We start from the raw sequence: 19,953 nt of genomic DNA, 5'->3' as shown, positions 1-19,953 counted from the left end.
TCACTCTAATTTATTGCATAATGTACATCAGTTCAGGAAGTTCTTTGAAAAAGAGCAGATTTAATGTCGTTTGTATGCCATTTCCCAATGACTATTGAAATTGTTTTATTATGTTTAGCTATATATGTATGTTCTCATTTCTTATATATACTTTTATATATACTCATATATTCTTATATGTGCCTTTATACCACATGCCTGCAGCATGTGTCATTGATTTCAAAACATACTGACATGAATACAGGAACAGTATGTAAGATATGTTCATGTTTTTTGCTGCATATTCAGAATAGACTTCATTTTTTGTTTTTATCCTTGTAATAACTTGGCATTTGAGCTAAAAGATATTTTTTTAAATGGTCATCATGCATGATGAGGAATATTATCGAAGCAGAGTGCCCGAGCCGGATTTGGGACCACTCAGGAATTTTATGCGATTCATTTGGAATCCCGACGCGAGGACATTGCTTGGTAGAACGGGAAAAGAATGGGGTGGGTTGGAGTATCTTCTCAAGTTCACAGTCATTAACTTGTGAATTGATATTTCGACTAATCTAATGATTTGTGTAATCCAGGTCTGCTAGGAGTTTTCTACTTGGGCTTCTTCAGTGTACTGGGCTCCATTTTCGCGTTGCAGATGTGGATTAGCATCGACTACGCTTCGAAGTTGGACAAACCGTTCTTCTTGTATAGCGGTGTAGTTTCCAGGTCCTATTTTGGCAATAATTTTTCTCTCTTCCGTCATCTGGATTTCGAAAGCCCAGGTATGATATGTGTGGAGTGATTTATTTAACACTTGAATCTAAAAACTAATTTTGGTTTTCGCTGATAATATCTAATCTGATAATGTTCAATACATTTGTGCGATACATATTATACTCTGTACAGGAATTAGCTTCAAACCGAATGTTTTGCTGCCCACCGCGTCTCCCATCATTTGGGTGGACAAATCGAGCGTGAACGTTCGACCGGCGAGATACGTAGAGACTTTAACTGACTTTTTGCAAGGTACAAGTCCAGATATTGTGAGTGAAAATTCAAACTTGTTGCAATGTCAAAAGAGAACTGTGCAAGTTGGTATCTTTCTTCCAGAGTATAACAAAAGCAGGAATAACTACAAGATAACCGCGGAGTGCAGCGACGAGACGTCGAGCACGCCCAACGTAAAGCCGTGTTTCTTTGACATCGAGAGCCTTGGTGTTTGTGGGAAACCTCCATATGGATACACGGATCCGTTACAGCCGTGTATTCTCATTAAGTTTAACAAAGTAAGTCGAAATCTCATATATTCGACAAAAAGAAAACGATTTTGACGATTGATATTGATTTTATTATATTTTCGCGATAATAACGCGTGCATGGATCAAACTGTTGAAAATAAAATATGATAGGGAAATGCTTCTCATCTGATTCTCTTGCAGAGGTTTGACTGGGTACCGATACATTACAACAAATCCTCTCAATTGCCTGAGAACATACCATTTGCTTTAGAAAAGACTATCCGATCTTCGAGCAAACTTCAAATTTGGTTGTGGTGCGACGGAGCAAGCAACGTTGATAAGGAACACGTCGGTGAGATTGAATACATACCGAGTGCCGGCTTTCCCGTAAAGTATTTTCCGTTTATGGGACAACCGGATTATTTGTCGCCGATGGTAGCGCTGCAATTCAAAAATATCACACGTAAGTTGTTGAGATACGTATATTGAATTGGGATTGTCACAATGGATGACACACGGTGTAATTATTCTAATAAATTAAATTTCTTCTATTTATTATAGCGGGTAGATTGGTGACGGTGGAATGCAGTTTGTGGGCGCTCAATATCAACGTAGATCGGCAGAACGCGTTGGATTTCCAAATCATTCTGGGAGAGTCGTGAAATCGCGGTGAGTTGGCGACTATATTTATATTTCTCAGGCACTTATCAATGAGATTATATATTTAATAAGACGCTAAGAAAGCGAGACGAAGAATAATTATTCTTCGTTAGAAATTCGAATAATATTCTCGTCACCAATGATTCCTTTATTATCTTGTATCGTGTTACATTAACAATACAATCGAATGTAGAACATCGGTGCAGAACATCGTGAACAGAGAACGTAATATCAGAGGTATATATATATATGTATATTTATAAAAAAATGGGGTATTATTATCAGTAATAATGATAATTTCTGCAAATTTAATCGATGCAACATCGTGAACGCATATCCGGATTCCGAGACAGTGAAAAACGTAACGTGTTTCTCTCGGGTTCGTCCTTACGAAATATCTCAAGTGAATCGAGAGCGCTGACTCACGCTTTCGATTCTGCTGACGGAGTAGCGGATCGAAATCAGAGCTTCATACAGTTTTATTAATACTTTTATTACATGAACGATAAAATGGTAAATGAAGCTTCGTTTATCGACAGACGTGCGACTCGATGCATGAGAGAATTGTGCTAAACAGAAATAAACGATTGCACTTCTCGTGTCTTGTCCTTTAATCCGAAATGGGCAATTTTCTCCAGAATTTAGATGACGATGAAGAAGGAAATAAAGGACAGAAAATAGAAGGAAGAATGAGAGAGAGGGAGTAAGAAAGATATAGAGAGAAAGATAAAAAAAGGATAGAAAGGAGTAAAAAGATAAAAAGAGAAAAGTAGAAATGAATGTAAAGAAATATAGAAAAAGAGAAGCAGGGTAGAGAGCTAGGCAGAAAAATATCTTGAGAAGAAAGTAGAAAAACAGAGAAAAAGATAATGAAAGATAGAGAAATATACACAGAAATATTGAAGAATAAAATTGAAGAAAAAGTGAGAGTTGGCTAGAGAAAGAGAGACAGAAAGAAAGAGAGGAGAGAAAATTTTAAAAAAGCATAATATTTAATTCGTACAAGAGACAGAATTAGAAAGAGAAAGAAAGGAGGAGGCAGCAAAAGATTAAATATATCTGTCCTTCGAGTCAAGCCACGTGAGTCTGATATTAATATGAGGCTTCATAATCGAGGAACGTTTCCTTCTTGGTGAGATACAACTTCATCTGATCTTATTCCTCCTCCTCTTCTGCTGTGCCGGTCAACATGGCAATTAAACTCGGAGTATCGATGAAACCCTTATCGTCAATGAACATCTGGTCGAAAGCGTCATCCACTTCCCTGGGTGTAAATTTCTCGCCCCACGTCATCAGAGCATGCCTTAACCTGACGCGCAAGCATAAAAAAATCATTGTATACACTGTGTACCACACATATGCTAGTGCATCTTAATAAGAACGAATAAGGACGTAATCAAATATCACCGTACCTTTCGCCATCGATTTTGCCATTATCGTCGAATGTCTTGAAGGCATTGATTACAACGTCGTCGTCGTCAGCACCTGTTAAAGCGAACAAACATTAGTTCTTCAAAGTTCATTCATTTCACATATATATGCCGATATTGAAGTATCACGCGTACCTGATCCTGACATACGAACAGCAAACAGGTTTAACAACTGAGTGAAGTTGATGGGCGCCGGAGCCTCGTTGAGCATCTCTTCGAGCTCCTTGTCGGTTGCGAGTCGTCCAACGGAGTCGAAAGCTGCGCGAAGATCATTCTTACCGATAATACCGTCCTTATCCGCGTCCATCAGCTGGAATGCCTGTGAACACGCCCATGAAAAGCTTTAACTCCCTATTCTCACTTGATCATCATTATCTCGACTAGTTTCGCTTCTCTAAGTTCTCCTGCCCGGCTTTGATTGATATCGTTACTTGTTAATTTTAATATGTTTTTTTTCCCGGTTCAGTGATGTATCGACGTTTTTTTTTCTTGATAAAGAGAACAAGATCACAAACTTCATATCTTCTAAAGGGATCTAAAGAAGACGGATGTGTGTAATATATGTGTACAGATTCTTCGTGCCGTACCTCCTTGAACTCAGCCACCTGTTTCTGTGAGAACATGGAGAAGACGCTGGAACCACTGCGCTTGGCCTTGCGACTGCCGCGGCTGCTCGCCCTGGCGGAACCAGATTCTTTCGGTGTGCCCGTAGGGGTTGCTGGTTTCTCTTCTGCTGCAGGCTCGGGTTCAGGTGCTGGAGCCGCCTCCTCCTTCTTCTTGGTCTTCTTCTTCTTTTCCTTATCCGCCTGTGTGGTATAATATAGTTTAATATTATGTGATACTTCTCTTGCCAATCATTCCACAATTGAAGTATTATTCACTTATTTCCGAATGTATTTCCAAGCTCATTTTGTGAGCTTTTTGTAGCTCCGCATGATATAATCGAAATTAAATATAATTATAATGAACTGTTGATGATATAATGAATTGTTAAAAATGTATATTTGCATTGACTTGAAAGTTAAAGAGAATTCTAAGCGCACCGAAGATATTTCCGACTTTCGATGATTTTATCTGATAAAATCAAGTTAAGAATCAACCTCTTCGTCTCCAAATGCTTTAATATTTAATATACAATCGTAAAAAGCGTGTAAAAAACAATTATAAAAAATATAAGAGCGAAAAATTTAATTAATTTAAGCAATTATATATTCGCGTTTAACAAGTACAAAATCTATTTTGTTATTCCGCAAATAATTGTCGGGTTAAACGAAAAATCATGTGAAGAACGCGTTTCTCCTTCACATTGAACATTTTCATGAGGGACAAAATGAGAATCGATTTAAAGTATAAAAAAGTTGAAGAAGAAACAAAGTTTTAATGTGTAGAGACTAGATGATTTTCATTAACACACGTGCCGATTGGTTTTAACAAAAACTCGATGAAAAGTGAGACGGTGACCCGGTCCACTTATCGGGCGAGAAAATTTGCGAGGCGCGGCTCGTTAGTTACTAAAAATAGAATCGTTCCGTGTGAGTCGCGGAAAAGCTGCCAGGACGTATATAGAGCGACTGTCCGGTTACCGTGCCGCCTCTCGAATTACCTTTGTTACGTAATTATTGGACCGTTAGAGTCGGACAATTTATTCGGCCGGCCGGAAGATTGTCTATCGCACGAAGTACATGTTGTAATTGTTTCTTTCTTTTTAGATATCAAGAAGAGATAATCGGATATTTCTTTTGTCCGTTGTACTTTGAAATTTTGAGTGGCGAAGAAAATCACTGTCGCACTCCATCGTCACAAATCCACAATAGCAACAATACTCCGGCAGCACCTTCATCATCATCAACTCATTGCCGTCGTCATCATCATTATTATCATCATCACTTTATGTAGATCGCTCGAATGCACTGCGCGTAGTCCATCGCACGTATAATCCACCGTCGTGTGATGCGCGCGTATATTCGCAATTTGGCAGTGTTCCTGTTCCGTGGTCATCCCGATCACATACATAATTTTCTCGCGTTTCCCCGCGTCCGCCGAACGGAAGATCGACATGTGTAGAGTCTCGCTTCTACAGCCGCAGTTAGCCGCGAGATCGACCGATGTGTGGCGACCGAGCGCGGAGATGCCTCGACGGAGACGTCGGTACTTACCATATCTACGAGTGGTTTCTAAGAGGAGACGGTACGAGATGGTCACGACGAACCAACTGTCCGAATCATAGAGCTGAACTTGTCTAAGTAACTTTTGTGGATCTCCCCCACCAGAGAAGCGCGCTCGGCCTGAGCAGGGGTGCGCTGCCCGGGTACAACGCCACAACGTCTATCTGACCATATTTAGTGCGAGTCGCCTCAAAATAGCGTCCCTTTCGACGTTTCGACTGAAACAGTTTGCCGGGGAGAGTGTAGAACTGCCGCTGCCGAAATGACGGCCTCCTCCAGCCTCTCGCGGTGTCGTGATGCCGATTATCCGAGTTCCGATCGTGCGTTCTCATGAGCAAGTCCCATTTGGTGCGACGATCGTCATTGTGTCAATCATGATCTTCTTCCTCTTCTTCCTCGCCTCGTGACACCAATCGTGTGAAGTAATGAAGCTATAGGGTTGCGTTTTCATCTCGACCTTACGATTAGTGACGCTGTATTAATCCTGCTAATTCAGTCTACAAGTTTATTCGACTCTCATTTCTGTCTCCATATTTTACAGCAATTCCGTAACCGAACATTCCAATACATTCTTATATTTGTAAATATTCTATTTATAAATAAATGTTCGTGCAATGCAAGGGACGAATGTATTTGATTAAAATATGGAAACGTGCAGGTGATCACAAGTAATTCAAAGGTACTACAAGGAAAAGTCGCTTATTAAAAAATTGGAAAATAACAGATCAATCGAACGCAGATGGAGACTAACAGTAATAAGTAGAAATGCTTTGAGCATATATCATGATATCATAATGATTTCATGTTTGGCAATCTGTTGGGAATACCTCGACACGTAATACTATTCGTGCACGGGTTTTCAGTTCGTACCGCGATATCGGAAGCACGTGGATACCGAAAATAACTGTCCGACATATTCAAGAATGCACATATGTGTTTCTATATATCGTGTACAGTGTGTTACAAAATTTCCATGATATTTCTTCCTCCTTCTCTTCTTTTTGCAAAATTAAAATCGTTTCTTTTTCATTGTATATTTAATTGCAAATTTCTATATAGACTCCGTTTCACTATTATTAGAAGAATATATATGAGTACCCTTATCGAAATATCATACTAAGAATCATTGATAATTACTTATTTTCAGTATTAAAAATACTGGATAATAAGTAATTATCAATGATTCTTAGTATGCTATTTCTATAAAGGTAGACAAATATATATATGAGCAAACACATTTAACAATGCAATTTACGGACATCTATTTATGTATAGGTAAATAATCTATTTACGTACAAGTTCAAATATCGCAATACATCGATATTCGTATTACGTTACATGCTTAATTGGATCTCGAGGAAAACGCGCCAAATAGTTACGTATGAGATATATAAATAACGGTAATCTAACGAATTGCAATACATGACGTGATTATTGCATACAATTGACGTGTAATTTAAAAACTTTTATTTAAAGAACACGTTAATTATAAAACACGTGTAATTTAAAAACTTTTATTTAAAGAATACGTTAATTATACATGTGACGAATTAATTTAGTTTCTCCATCTTCGTTTGATTAGGACTAGCTTTTTAATTGTCTACTCACATAGTAAAGTCGATTGTCGATCTGATTGCTCTAACTTTTTTAACGTTTATGTTGCGTCTACTTCAAGAAACTTATAAAATAGGCTTCATTTATATTTTCGACTCTTTCTTCTCAAATTTTCCGTACACAAAATTATTACTAGAATTCGTATAAAAATAAAAGTATCGACAACAAAATTATTACTAGAATTCATATAAAATTAGGAGTACCGACAATAAAAATATCTTCGGTAGCGGCGTGTTGGATGCGCTACGATAGATGTTAAAGTCTACAATAAATATATTTAATAAGAAAATTATCATTCGATTGATATATAATTAATGCGTGTGGTAAGTGTTACCTCTGTCATTTGGATCACGCACGCCGCACTGTCGATGTCCTAAGGTGCTTTTCCTTTTCGTCGCTACGTATCCTGGAATATATAAACTGGGAGCCTCGAGTTTACCGCTGGATATAAGTTTGCTAAAGTCTTGCTCCAATATGTTAGCAATTGGACCTATACAAATAAAGTCGTCCGTAAAGTAACAGTAAAATTACGCTGTCTGGGAGTATAGACACTCTCACCTTTGAAATGTAGAAGAAATTGAATGCATGCGCCGTTATGTAATATTTTGGTCTTTCTATTATCGATAGACAGCATCCATTCGGGGATGCCCATCACTTTTCTCACATCCTCCAAAAACTGCGCCCTACGGAAAGGATTAAATCAACAAGTATACTTATTGTTAAATTCATGTGATAAATTTTATATCCGATGATTTATATTTCTGTTTCAAATGCTTAGAGAAACAACTTACACCACAAATCGCGGTGGTTTTCTAATATTCGCGTATTTCACGATGTCGTTGTCAGGCTCGATATTCGCGCAGGAGTATCTGTTGGTACCAAAATCTTTGTCGAAAATTACGATGGATCTACCCAACGCGGAAATCGGTCCACCCAGGGGGAAATTTTGATCTGTGAATACTTGTCGCTCTTCTCCGATATTAATGGGTCCTAGACGAGACGATATGTCTCCGACGTAACATCGCAGTGGTAAATCCGGGCCACATTCTTGTCTGTAGAGATCATCCTAAACAGCCATTGTATAAACGATTATTATACGTACGAAACATTTAATATATTTGAATCCAACATAGATTAATAATTTATCCAGCGTTTATGTACGATAGTTTCGCATTACTCACATTCAACGGATCGGCTAATTGAGTGAAGTAAGGATTCCACGTGTATCCACCCGCCACGCATCGAGTATTTTCCACTTTCACCGCGGCGTCCACACCCACGGGATTTACATATATAGCCCAGTTATGATTTCTCGTCTAAAATCATACATATGTAATTAACGAGCACATTAATGCGCGCAACACAGATCCATCTCATAGGATTTCATGCTTACAATATTGCGATCGTGTTTGCCGGGATGACGTAAGTTTACTTCGATCACCGTTTCGCTTTGACTGCCATCCTTATACACGAGCTGCGTCTGCAACCGGCAATATTGTTTTAAAATAAGTTCCTATCGTATGCTCTTCTTTGCAAGATATTTTTACAGCGCTGGCAAAACTACCATTCTTATGTAACCGTACAAAAAGCCGTGCGGATGATGGAACGATGCGATAGCACGCAACTCACTAGCATCGGTCGGAGAATATCCTCTCTCTACAGTAGAACACGCCCACCTGAATGTAAAACCACAGATTTAATAGAATGAGTCGATTATTCGAAATAGCGCGACAAAGATTCTTTGATAAATGAAAACGATTTCCTTCTTATTCTAACATACTGATGTAAAAATTTGCTGATCATAAATCGGTTACCTCAAGTTCTTTTCCTTCTTATGAATCACTATACTGCGTCCCAGAATGCTTCTCGGTCCAAATAGCGGTAACATCGTATCGTTATACGTCGATATGTATCTTTTCTTGTTATCCAGAGTACCAAATTTTCCGCTCAAATCACCCATCTCGTAGTGATCCAGCGTACCTTCCTCCGCCGCTGGTACGTCACTTATATTGACACCCAATGGATTCCAGTGTCCGTACAGCGATGTTCCTTCGCATGGAAATTCCAAGTCGTATTCTACAGGTGTCTGAAAGTGAGCGAATGCTTATAATTTACATTTAAATTGACGAACAGTCTTTGAGAAAAATCTATACAAAAAAAAAAGAATAGAAAAGAATCAGCGATATAATGAACGACAATATAGAATTTCGTTCAATTTTAGAAGACTTTTAGTTACCATGTGTACGTGATATCCGCTCATTTTTCCACCGAGTCCCTCAAGCGACACTTCTGCATTCGTGATATCGTACTCGGTCTGCTGCAAGAGCTCTAATTTTCCTCTCAGAGATATTTGTTCACCATTTCCGAACCAATCTCTCGCTACCGCCTTACGTCGATAAACTCCGCCGATACTGAAAGCGAAATTATACTTTTAATGTAATAGAATTTAGCACGTCGACTTATTCTTATTTATTGTGCAAGTACATGGAACAAGCCAGTCGATCTCCCCGTGCAACCGGACCGTGATCGTCGTAAATAACTAAACTCTTGCCGAACAATGAATGGGGCCCTGATAAGGGCAACATCGTGTCCGTAAAGAGTCGTCGAGTCAATTCCGAGGCGTAGAGCTTTCTACCGGCAATTTCGAGCACACCGTGTCGTGTTAAATCGCCCAAGCGACATAACGAGATTTCTGAGCTCGAACAGGGTTTATCTGGGTTCCAATCCACCTGAAATATATTTATTTCTTACAAATGAACTCAAGTCGCGCACATATAATTTAGATATCTCAAGAAAGAATAATTCAAAGTAAGATAAAATAATCAAGTTCACATAAAAAATAACCAAGTTCGTTATTTTAAGATCAGTGCGCGCTGATTATCATAATTAAATTCTCGGGAAATTATCAAAAACTAACAAATTGTAAATTAATTAATTTTAATTGGTTATTCCTACCTTATGCGGATTATAGGGCGATCCTGTGCTCAAGCACCGACCCGTCCAATTGTAGAAGTCCTTTCCCGGCGGGTTGTCGTGCACCATCCATCTGAGTCACAAAATTTCACCGTTAATTCCGTTACCTCTTCAATGTAAAATTATTTTCCTCTTTGTCTCATTAACTTGATAAATTTACCTGTGCTCCGCAGAGTTGTTTACTGCATTGCCATCCGCGTGAACGAGATGTTCTATTATTATAGTAGTATCCATCTCGGGTTCATTCTTAGGCTGTCGAAAGAGTATTCGCCCGACTATGGGATATCTAAATACTACTTCCGTCGTATACATCGGCATTTGCCAGTCGGTATGTGGTACATAATATGCGAACGTGCCACATACCCATGGGATTACGCCTTTATTGTCAGTCTCGTTATATCTAACAACGAAAATTTCTTTTTCCAGCATCAATCAATGAAAGTGCCTTGTGATATCACAAGTGCAATATAATTAGATAGATACGCGCATGATTGATTCGTTTTATTGTAATGAGCTTATTAAATTATTTGTGGTAGATTACTTGTAAAGCACCAAAGATCTGTGAACGATGCTGTGAATCCCGGAAAGCGGTAAATACGTATCCCAATAGATCCCGCTGAGTTTAGCGCTCCCGGGTAAAATGTCGTTATGGTAAGATCCTTCCTTTCGTCCTTGCAGCTTGCCAGACAAATCACCGATGGCATATTGATCCTGAGTACCGAAACCTATTTCATTCAAGCAATAAACATTTCTAGTATTATCTTTATTACTATCATTTCATGTTTCTTCATAATTCTGAATTTTTTATTATTGGTTTACCTATTTTTTTATTATTGGTTTAGCTTTCTTTAATTGATTAATCTCTGCGATATTCAAATACATAATTTATTTTTAGATTATTGCAGCTATTATACCTGCCGGCGGAGTGGTCTTCTCATCGATGTTCAAAGGATTGTACAATTTCTTGGTCGTTAAGCATGGATCAACAGTAATCCTCACATTTCGCGCCGGTTCCGGAGGTAACTCGTGTATCCTGTAGGATGCTACTTTAGTAGCGTATCGTAGTCTGGTTTCCAAATCGTTAATAGTTGTCAAAGAGACGTTGACCCATGTTGGATCGAACGGTGTTTCTTGAATCACCGTTATCTTGCCTTTAATTCCATGCGAATTGATCACAGCCCTGGATATTATTTTCATAAGGAATTTTGTCGTGGATATTACACATAGAACAGGATTGTAATACAAATCTTACTTGATGTGTATCGGCTTGCGGTGGTTGATCTTGGCACAAGCTAAGAACGAGTCTTCGTGTACGGGATGAAAGATGACTAGATACAAGTGGCGATGTGGACCGAGCAGATCCGTCGGCAATAAAGATAAGTCGGGATCTCTGTAGAAAGTTTTGTATTTTTCTTGCGTATTGGCGGCGACTTTTACTTTGCCTAGGCGCACGTCGACATCTCCGATGGACTTCCCGACGCCGACGTTGTTAGGATCAAATACGTTTTGCAGGATATTGCAGTTGTTTTTGTCTAAACGTACAAGAATTTTTAATGAAACCACAGTACGTCGTATAGATGGAGAAAATAATTTCAGTTCGAGTAACTCAGACGAGGATCAGACGAAAAAATCGTTGACAAGAAATTATATCTTTGTCACTATTACCGAAATCGTCTGAACATTCAGCTGCGTTAAAATTCGATTGAGAAAATTGAGAGTTATTTTGAGAAAAATTTTAAGTTAAATTGAGAATTACGCGATCGATCGTCATTAATTGAGCACGTAACGTTTGCAATTACGAATACTGACCTTTGCCGGTTTCGAAGATGTCGGTGACGTATATCTTCCAATGATGTTCGGTATAATTTAACATTTGTAACTTTTGCTTATGCACGTGGTGCAAGTTCGTGTGAATAATCGTGTCGGTAGATTCATCGCCCATCTGACCGCCCAACCATCGGAACAAAACTGTTCCCGCTACGGGACCATAAAAACGCGCCTGGGCAAACTTCTCGATGTTTTTCTCGAGTACCTGAAGGAAGTCCGCGCAATCATATAACGGAATTATATAATAGGAAGCGAATACTTAATTGCCAGATTGTTATTGTGGATTAACGAGTTACCGTAATCGAAGCGCATATTGTCCTCGGTGAGTAAGTGTCCTTCAACACCAAACTTTTTCCCCACAAACCCGTTTTTCCAGTTAAAAACAAATCTGTGACTTCTATTGAGCCTGTTTGATTCGTCGGTAATTCAAGAGGTCCGACTCTTTCCGTCAAGTCGATGATGCTGCGAATGAAACGAGGCAAAACGGTAATTGACATTTCCTAAATCTCGAAAAATTTTTATCAACGCAACTATATTTTTTCTGATATTATTTTCATCATTCTAGCGTCCGACATTATGTTTTTACCTTTCCCCGACGTGTCGTTTGTCGCATCTACCCTCGATAATTGTATAATCGACCGGAAATTGGTTGACAGACCAAAGCCATTGCTGATCCGGATATTCCAAGGTCGCTTTCAGAGAATATCGAATTCGCACCGAGGACTCCGTGGCTCTCTCAAATCGTATCTCGCCATGAAGACCACCGGAGGATACGTACGCGGCTAGTCTAAGCGAACTCGCGATAGTCACTGTCACAAAATATTCCATCATATTCGATAGTTCTTTAATTAACATATCGACATTTAATTCACTTTTCACGACTACTTTGACTTGCATTCGAGAGATTTACTATTTTTCCCGAATATTCAGAATTATTTTCCTTTAGAGATTTAAAGACAATTTTCTCTTAACAAAAATATCTATGCGCTTCAAGTAATTTTGAATTAAAAAAAATCAATTATTGAAAATAATTAAAAATAATTCAGGATTTTCTATTGAGCTATCGCAGAATTATTACAAAGTTGCAAATATGTAGCAAAATTATATTATCTGTCAATTAATTAACTCGTTAATAATTTCTCTTTTTCTAAGAATATAAAAATAAAATGCAATATTAAAATATCAATAAAATATCAATAAAATAGAATAAAATAAAATATCAAAATAAATTAAACTAAAATGAAATTCAGTTTTCCCAACTCCTCTCTCATCTCATGACGTTTAGATATATACCGTTTCCGAGTGGCACAGATGGAAACGGAAACGCGCTTTCACTTACCACAGCAACAGAGTAACAGGAGCGACCGCATCACTGTTAACGAACATTGGAAAACGATTGATATTTCTTTCAATTTTCGAGCTTAATTGCGATAATCTGGCGCGAGTATCGTCAAAATGAATTGCAGTCTGCGCAGTAAGAAATCGCGATTGAACAATGAGACGACCGACCAGACTGGCTGAAGTAACGGTCCGTTACTTTCTTATTCCTTGAGCAAAACTGGTGGGAGTGGTGCAGGAGTGGAAGCGAACGATGACCTCTCTCTGAAAATGAAAGTGTCGGTGGCAAAGAATGCGAACTGATGATGATTCTGATAAGTTCGATTTCCGGCGCTTAGAAATGAGCGGAAAAGGAGCTTGCATCAAATATTGCGTACTTATTCGTTATTCTATCTAACAGGTTATTTATATGCATTTTTTTGATTCGATTCTTCTTCAAATATAATTACAGAAAATAATGCGGCACTTTTCCAATATACAATTATATTCAATATATCTATATTTTAATATTAAAAGAAACTATTTCTTTTAGATTAATGGAATAATTTTACATTTGGTTGAAACTAAATATTTACAATATGCTATTAGATAATACTCAGTACTAGTCTTCTCAATCCTAAATTTAATTTTCTGAAATACTTTACGGAACACTTGTTAAAGTTATGTGGATAGATAGAACTCTCCCGCTCTGTGACCGATTTTATGAAAAAGACTCAGAATAGCCACCCTTGAGATTCTCCTTGCCCCTATTTAAAATGTCGGTCATCTTTGATCTTCGCCGATTGGTTCACTGCCGTAATCAACATTGAGCAGTAAAAATTCATCAAATCCAACCAATCAGCGCGTATCACAATTTTAACACTCGCTTCGCTTCTTATGGAGGATTCACACCGCGTCCGATATCCGACGTACGATATCCAATAAGAGAACAGCTTTTCAATGGAGAATTGAATTCTCTATTAGAAAACTGTTCTCCTATTAAATATCGGACGTCGTATGTCGGACATCGAACGCGATGTGAATCCTCCATAAGAAGTGTTAAAATTGTGATACACGCTGATTGGTTGGATTTAATTTAACTTCCCTGTGTAATGGCAACATTAATTAAAACGTTAATATTGAAACAATATTTGAAAATTAGTTAAAAATCAATGAAATTTTAAAAATCCCACCAAACTGACTGCCTGGCGCCATCTAACGGTACAAGCGAGAACCCATTCGCGCAAAAAATCAGTCGGCTACCAATGGTTCGAATCTTGGCTAAATATTAGTTTAGAAAATTTTCTGCTACGAGCCACTATTGTACTGTTCTGAACAATCAAAAATGTGTAGTTGCATTCGTGATATCCTAACCTCAACTTCAGAATGTTTCACGGGTGTGCCAAATAGTCGCTAAAACCTCGGGGAAGGCTGATGGCACGGTGATATCTTCACCAATCCAGAGGAAAAAAAAAAAATGTTTCACGGGTATGTATTTTCGTTTAAAAGGATTACGACAGCTTCTTCTAACTTTCTGCGACTTTTTTCGTTCTTCAACAACGATATTCGATCATTCCGGATCCATTCACTATCTTGGAATCAACGCTAGTCGTTATTTTAAGGTTTGTTTATCCGAACGTACTCTCTGTCGTAGGTGTAAGAAGCTTTGTACCAGCGGCTTGAGGTTACCGATATCATCGCGATGCGCCGGGACGCTGTCGAAGTCGGAGGCGAGGAAGCGCAGGTCTCAGATGTTCGAGGAGGAGAAACAGAGACAACGCTCTCAATTAGGTAGAATCAAGAAGATTGAGGTGAAATATCAGTCGGTGGAGGACGAAGTGGTCCTGGTGATGAACCGCAACATGTCCACGCCGTACGACTGCGCCAGACACATCTCCGAGAGCATCGCCAATATGTCCGCGATCGCCTTCGTCGACGGCCATATCTGGGACATGCATAGACCGTTCACAGACAACTGCGAACTGCAGTTAGTGACCATGCAGTCTCCACAAGTAAACGCGATCAACAATGCCTTCTGGCGAACGTGCTCGTTGATCTTGGGTGCTGTAGCGGACGATGCCTTCAAAGATAATGTGAATATGCATCTACACAGCTTTCCCTATCCTGTAATCCGCTCTGGTAGTTTTATATACGATGTATTCATTGATCTGCCAAACTGGCAGCCAACTATGTCAGAATTACGTGCTCTGTCTGCGTCATTCATCAAGTTTGCAAATCGTGAGCTGCCACTGGAGAGACTCACAGTATCTTGCAACATCGCCCAGGACATGTTCCAGGTATGAACTGAATAAAATAACACATTATGATTTTATACTCAAGAAAATTATATACAAGAAAATTATATACTACTAAGAATTATATACTCTTGTACAAACTGAATCAAATCTGAGACTAATGCTACTCTTTCTAAAGGTGGAATCGACATTATGAATTAGTAAATATTCATACACAACGATATACTTTCATACATTATAAAATGTTAATGCATCAAATAATATATGAATATATTCATAATTTATATTTTTATACATTATAAATTACACATTATGAATTATGTATTTATAATTCATAATATATTGTAAATATTCATGTACAATGATCCAACGTTTATGTCGACTTAGTCATTATAAATTTCAAGATTGCTTATTAATAACTTTATTCTTCTCTGCTTACAGGACAATCCCTTCAAACACCAACAGATACCTAATATTGCCAAAGATAATGGCAATGTGATATTATATCGTTTAGGTGATCATGTAGATGTCAGCAAAGGGCCCATGGTAAGTCACAGCGGTCTGATAGGGCGTGCCAGCGTGATGGCCATTCACCAAATCACGGACGGACCTGTGGACGGTTTGTATCGCTTCCAAGGTCTCGCTTTGCCCAAAGGTATCATGCTCAATCATTTTGCTTATGGTATCTTGGAAAATCGCGCAAAAAAACTTAATACTGTCACATGGCAGCCGCAAACAGTACATGAAATTATGAACAATGCAACAGCGTCTGCGAACTAAAAATATTCATCTCACAATCTAAGTAAATTTTCGTGTAAATAAATATACTCTTTAGTTATTACTTCTGTGTAATTCTTTGACTGTAAGGCCTGCATCAATAGTTGTCACTTGAAACTTGTCTCACGTGAGATACTCAGATTTGAATTTAGAGTCAGACGTACATTTTTTAATCGTGGTTACAAATGTGTCACATGTATGATTCAAAAAGTAAAAACTCTAATCTAACGCTAAATTCAGGTTCAAGTATCTCATATGAGACATGTTTCAGATGACAACTAGTGATATAAACTTTAATTTCGTTCGTGATTAAGATGTATTAGTCTTAAAAAAACCTTTGTAGTTCGAAAACTTGGAATAAAGTATTAGGGCATATTTTTTATTCAATTTCTCACGTACTGTATTACTTGTTTCTCTCAATCGGTTCTTGGCGAGAATCTCAAATCTATTCTATGTCGGTAACAAGGATAGATCATCGAATACAACGGGATTCGGATAAAACGTGCACGAAAAACATTTTATTTTATCTTCGGAATAACAGTAAAAGCTGTATATAATTGCGTGGGCGTATATTACATGTACGAATGTACACAGGATATCTCGCAATGATCGCTTAATAAATAAAACACATACGACTCAACTATTTTGTGAACGGATCCGTCGTGGACTACACACCTCCCAAACGAAGACATTGGGCAATCTGTTGGCTTTCGAAGCCGCGCACTTCATGCTCAACTTCAAATACAACTCTTGACTCGAGTTAGTACCACAACCTTCGAGATCGTCATATTTTAAATTCGCTCTCGCTGCCAATGGTGCCAATTCTGAGGAACACCTGAACGAGCAATGAAAATAGGAAGCTGATTCGTGCGAAACTTCTGCCAATTAATACTCGGAATAATTAATATGAAATTGTTCGAGAATGATTCCTGAGATTGGAAAAGTTCCGCGATACTTCGAATTTCTAATCTCTACAATTGATTGTTAGATCACCTCAACTCGACCGTGATGACCAGATCGAACTGAGGTGGTCGATTGGTTTCCTGCTCGAGTTCCCTGCCGGTGTTCTCCACGTTGCTGGGTCTTGCATGCTTGAACTTGTAATCGTAGGCGCACTTGCTCATATTGCCATAATAGAAGAACTGGCCACCGTATTCCCCGTATCCTGAATATATAGAGGCCGGTAATAGTTTTCGGGGTGGTATCGACGGTAGCTAAAACACAATTTGCGAAGAATCGTTAATTTTCAATTACTTTTACGCAAAGGATGCGTATGATTTTATTAATTTTTAGTTTTCAAATTATATAATTCTCGAGTGAATTCCACGCGTTACAATCGATAGGGACATCTCGTTGCGATTTACGAACCGTCACTCGAAGATCAAGCTTGCGTTTGTACTGCAGCTTATGGAGGAGATGTTTGTTGAAACTGCCGACTAGCCGGCGCAATCTCAGATACATGTAACGTTGCTTGTCCCGCCAGCAGTGCTCGTCGCTCGCGTTGGGCACCTGCAGGCACGTAAACCACGTGCGTTTTAGGATGTATCTGAGTTGCATACTGACCTGAAGATAAGATTTAACAAGATGAAATTATTGTAAGATAGAATCATGCGTAAGAGACCCTAGAAAACGCAATATTTATGGAATATTTTGATCTGAATGATTATGACTCTGCTTGAAACAAATTTATGAAATTTGCTTCCAACGGCAAAAAATAATATTGAAGCATTCCTTACCACAGAGTTACTTGCTCTTGATGAGGTCCAGAAGGATAGCAACTGTCGCCCTTCTCCCAGACAGTCTAATACATCGACAATCTTACACCCCGAAATCAGTGCAGATCTACAATTTTACAGTTAACAATTTTTATTATTAGCTATTTATTAACGAGCATAGAGACAGATAATCAGTTAAAATAATTATTACATTAATCAATGCACTAAAATTAAAAATATCAAAAATAATAAGTTATTGCTAGAACACTTAGTGGAAGAACACGAATTAATGGAAAGAGTGAAGCGTCACCTGTTCACCCTACGCTCAGTAACTTTCTCGAAGTGATCCATGAAATTCTCGCAGCTACGTACGAAAATCTGCAGGTTAACGTAACTGAGAACGATCGAGGATCCTCGGCAAGGATCCAAGACCGTCTGTAATATGCAGTTCAGATTGTCGAGAACTCTGCCACCGTAGAAACAGGAAATGGGCGAGCTGTGAGATCTTGTGAATAGAATAAATCATAATAAAGAAAGAGGGAGAACAAATTAATTTTCTTTTTAAGTTATATATCTACGTAATCTTCTTAAGATATTATTATCGACAATGATAGAATTAATGAGGATTTCCCGAGTTTCTAAGTCATTTGGAAGACTGAAAATTTGGAAACCTTGGATGCGTGTATCGCCACGTAACTGCCTTCAGCATGCGATACTGCGATCGAATAAGCTCCAGTGTATAGGAAGTCCCGCTGTAGTTCTGCATCTCAATGTTGGTCTTCGCACTATTCACGAGATCCTTCATGCGCTTAATCGCGACTTCCAGCTTGGTGCCAGTCACTAGGAATTCGCTATTCAGCACCGTAGCGGCAATATTGTAACAACGTCTATGGAAAAAGGATCAACGGGAGAAAATATGAAAATGGATCGATGAAGCTTTTGTGAAAATACGGATCCTCCGGAAGTCGGATCTCAAATTGAGCATCCAAGATCAATGATTTTCATTCAAGTCCAGGAATTCAAAATAGTTAGGTTTCCAAAGTTGCAAAATATTAAAAGTTTATAATCTAGTTATAAAAATATTCGTATGAGCTATATTTAACAAAAACTACAGTCTCTTTAACTTTACAAATAAGTAGTAAAACTAGATTTGCAAATCACAATTATTACAATTTATTTTTTCTTTGAATACTTATTCTATCCATATGCATATTCAAATAACTTCAACAGTGTTCCATGATTTCGAGCTAGTTCTTATCACGAGTTATCCTTACTGTGCTGATAATTTACCTGGATACCAGACGAACGGTGCAGGCGACATCGTGCAAAGATAGCATTCTCAAGATGATGCCAAAAACTTCTGGGGGCAGAGTGTCTAACGTGCACCGCGTGCTCTTGTGCTCCTGCGCGTTTTGAATGCATCGCAAGGATACTCTTCGGCGTTTCGCGCGCATTTGGTTCCTCTTGGACGTAATTTTGTCTTAAAAATCCGCGATCGCGACCAAGTGCAGACCGATCGCGATCAATCACGAAGATCACGTACGTTCTCGCATAGCGATCACGTTACGAGATTTCCAATTGGTCGAGAAGGAAAATAATTCCTGAAATTTTGTGAATCCTTGGAGAAGCGAGGACTCCTGAATTTGCGCGAAACAAAGTCGCCTCTACTTACGATTTCACCATTACTAAGATACCTTCAGAATACTGAGGACAAATGAGGAGCTGTGTTCCAAAATGGAGATTTAACTTTTTTTTTCAGATGACATGAGAATCTGAATGAACACGTTAATCCTTTGAGCTTTCTGCAAACTTTTACATTGCTCTGACTGATCGACTAACTTCCTATGACAGTGTAAGATTTTTTTATTCACAAAAGTAATACTATATCAGTCGCATGCTACATTGATTACTTTAAGATTCTTAATTAATTATTTCTCTCTTCTGCATTATTCCCTGTAATTACTTTCTCGAAATTATTTTTATCTTAAATCTAAAGATAT

The 19,953-nt window shown here is 38.4% G+C and overlaps 4 protein-coding genes across 5 annotated transcripts; 2 read left to right on the top strand and 2 right to left on the bottom strand.

The window, feature by feature from the left end:
* Positions 1-64: 64 nt before the first annotated feature.
* LOC116840499 (sodium/potassium-transporting ATPase subunit beta-1-like) lies at positions 65-2,628 on the top strand. The gene is made up of 6 exons (XM_032807297.1): positions 65-492; positions 576-764; positions 889-1,008; positions 1,093-1,268; positions 1,422-1,683; positions 1,782-2,628. Exons 1-6 carry the CDS (start codon positions 357-359, stop codon positions 1,880-1,882), a joined length of 984 nt encoding a protein of 327 aa, XP_032663188.1. The 5' UTR covers positions 65-356; the 3' UTR covers positions 1,883-2,628.
* On the bottom strand, positions 2,353-13,274 carry LOC116840507. The gene is given in 24 exon segments (XM_032807315.1): positions 2,353-3,189; positions 3,293-3,365; positions 3,446-3,629; positions 3,898-4,116; positions 5,513-5,592; positions 5,595-5,639; positions 7,424-7,579; positions 7,648-7,772; positions 7,881-8,155; positions 8,271-8,405; positions 8,483-8,569; positions 8,654-8,765; positions 8,904-9,175; positions 9,326-9,500; positions 9,574-9,818; positions 10,045-10,135; positions 10,223-10,462; positions 10,604-10,787; positions 10,977-11,242; positions 11,315-11,594; positions 11,872-12,094; positions 12,186-12,351; positions 12,476-12,698; positions 13,229-13,274. Coding segments are annotated over 24 exon segments (4,041 nt in total). The 5' UTR covers positions 13,260-13,274; the 3' UTR covers positions 2,353-3,035.
* Positions 13,275-14,525: 1,251 nt separating this feature from the next.
* Positions 14,526-16,625, top strand: LOC116840498 (39S ribosomal protein L39, mitochondrial). The gene is made up of 3 exons (XM_032807296.1): positions 14,526-14,694; positions 14,861-15,503; positions 15,903-16,625. Exons 1-3 carry the CDS (start codon positions 14,684-14,686, stop codon positions 16,239-16,241), a joined length of 993 nt encoding a protein of 330 aa, XP_032663187.1. The 5' UTR covers positions 14,526-14,683; the 3' UTR covers positions 16,242-16,625.
* Positions 16,626-16,646: 21 nt separating this feature from the next.
* On the bottom strand, positions 16,647-19,852 carry LOC116840494. Of its 2 annotated transcripts, none has more exons than XM_032807289.1 (7): positions 19,244-19,852; positions 18,625-18,840; positions 18,264-18,458; positions 17,975-18,080; positions 17,607-17,801; positions 17,232-17,452; positions 16,647-17,073 (listed from the first exon to the last, which is right to left on the bottom strand). In XM_032807289.1, the coding sequence occupies exons 1-7, from the start codon at positions 19,405-19,407 to the stop codon at positions 16,875-16,877; spliced, it is 1,296 nt and encodes a 431-aa protein (XP_032663180.1). In that variant the 5' UTR covers positions 19,408-19,852; the 3' UTR covers positions 16,647-16,874. The 2 variants fall into 2 exon arrangements, with proteins under 2 accessions (XP_032663180.1, XP_032663181.1); XM_032807290.1 differs by having other exon boundaries at positions 18,264-18,449.
* Between the last annotated feature and the right edge of the window lie 101 nt (positions 19,853-19,953).

The sequence above is a fragment of the Odontomachus brunneus genome, unplaced genomic scaffold (assembly GCF_010583005.1).
Source record: "Odontomachus brunneus isolate Ranch 3 - 2012 unplaced genomic scaffold, Obru_v1 Obru_scaffold_010, whole genome shotgun sequence".
NCBI classification, from domain to species: Eukaryota; Metazoa; Arthropoda; class Insecta; order Hymenoptera; family Formicidae; genus Odontomachus; species Odontomachus brunneus.
This window is presented reverse-complemented; position numbering and strand designations above follow the sequence as displayed.

What these genes read in the sequence shown, in the direction of transcription:
- LOC116840499 (XM_032807297.1), top strand. Translation starts at nt 357, where the DNA reads ATGGTCATCATGCATGATGAGGAATATTATCGAAGCAGAGTGCCCGAG. An exon ending in TAGAACGGGAAAAGAATGGG is followed by an intron (nt 493 to 575) that starts GTGGGTTGGAGT and finishes TGTGTAATCCAG; the next exon opens with GTCTGCTAGGAGTTTTCTAC. An exon ending in TTCTCATTAAGTTTAACAAA is followed by an intron (nt 1,269 to 1,421) that starts GTAAGTCGAAAT and finishes ATTCTCTTGCAG; the next exon opens with AGGTTTGACTGGGTACCGAT.
- LOC116840498 (XM_032807296.1), top strand. An exon ending in TCGCCCAGGACATGTTCCAG is followed by an intron (nt 15,504 to 15,902) that starts GTATGAACTGAA and finishes CTCTGCTTACAG; the next exon opens with GACAATCCCTTCAAACACCA.
- LOC116840494 (XM_032807289.1), bottom strand. Translation starts at nt 19,407, where the DNA reads ATGCGCGCGAAACGCCGAAGAGTATCCTTGCGATGCATTCAAAACGCG. An exon ending in TGGCGATACACGCATCCAAG is followed by an intron (nt 18,459 to 18,624) that starts GTTTCCAAATTT and finishes TCTATTCACAAG; the next exon opens with ATCTCACAGCTCGCCCATTT. An exon ending in AGCTTGATCTTCGAGTGACG is followed by an intron (nt 17,453 to 17,606) that starts GTTCGTAAATCG and finishes ATTGTGTTTTAG; the next exon opens with CTACCGTCGATACCACCCCG.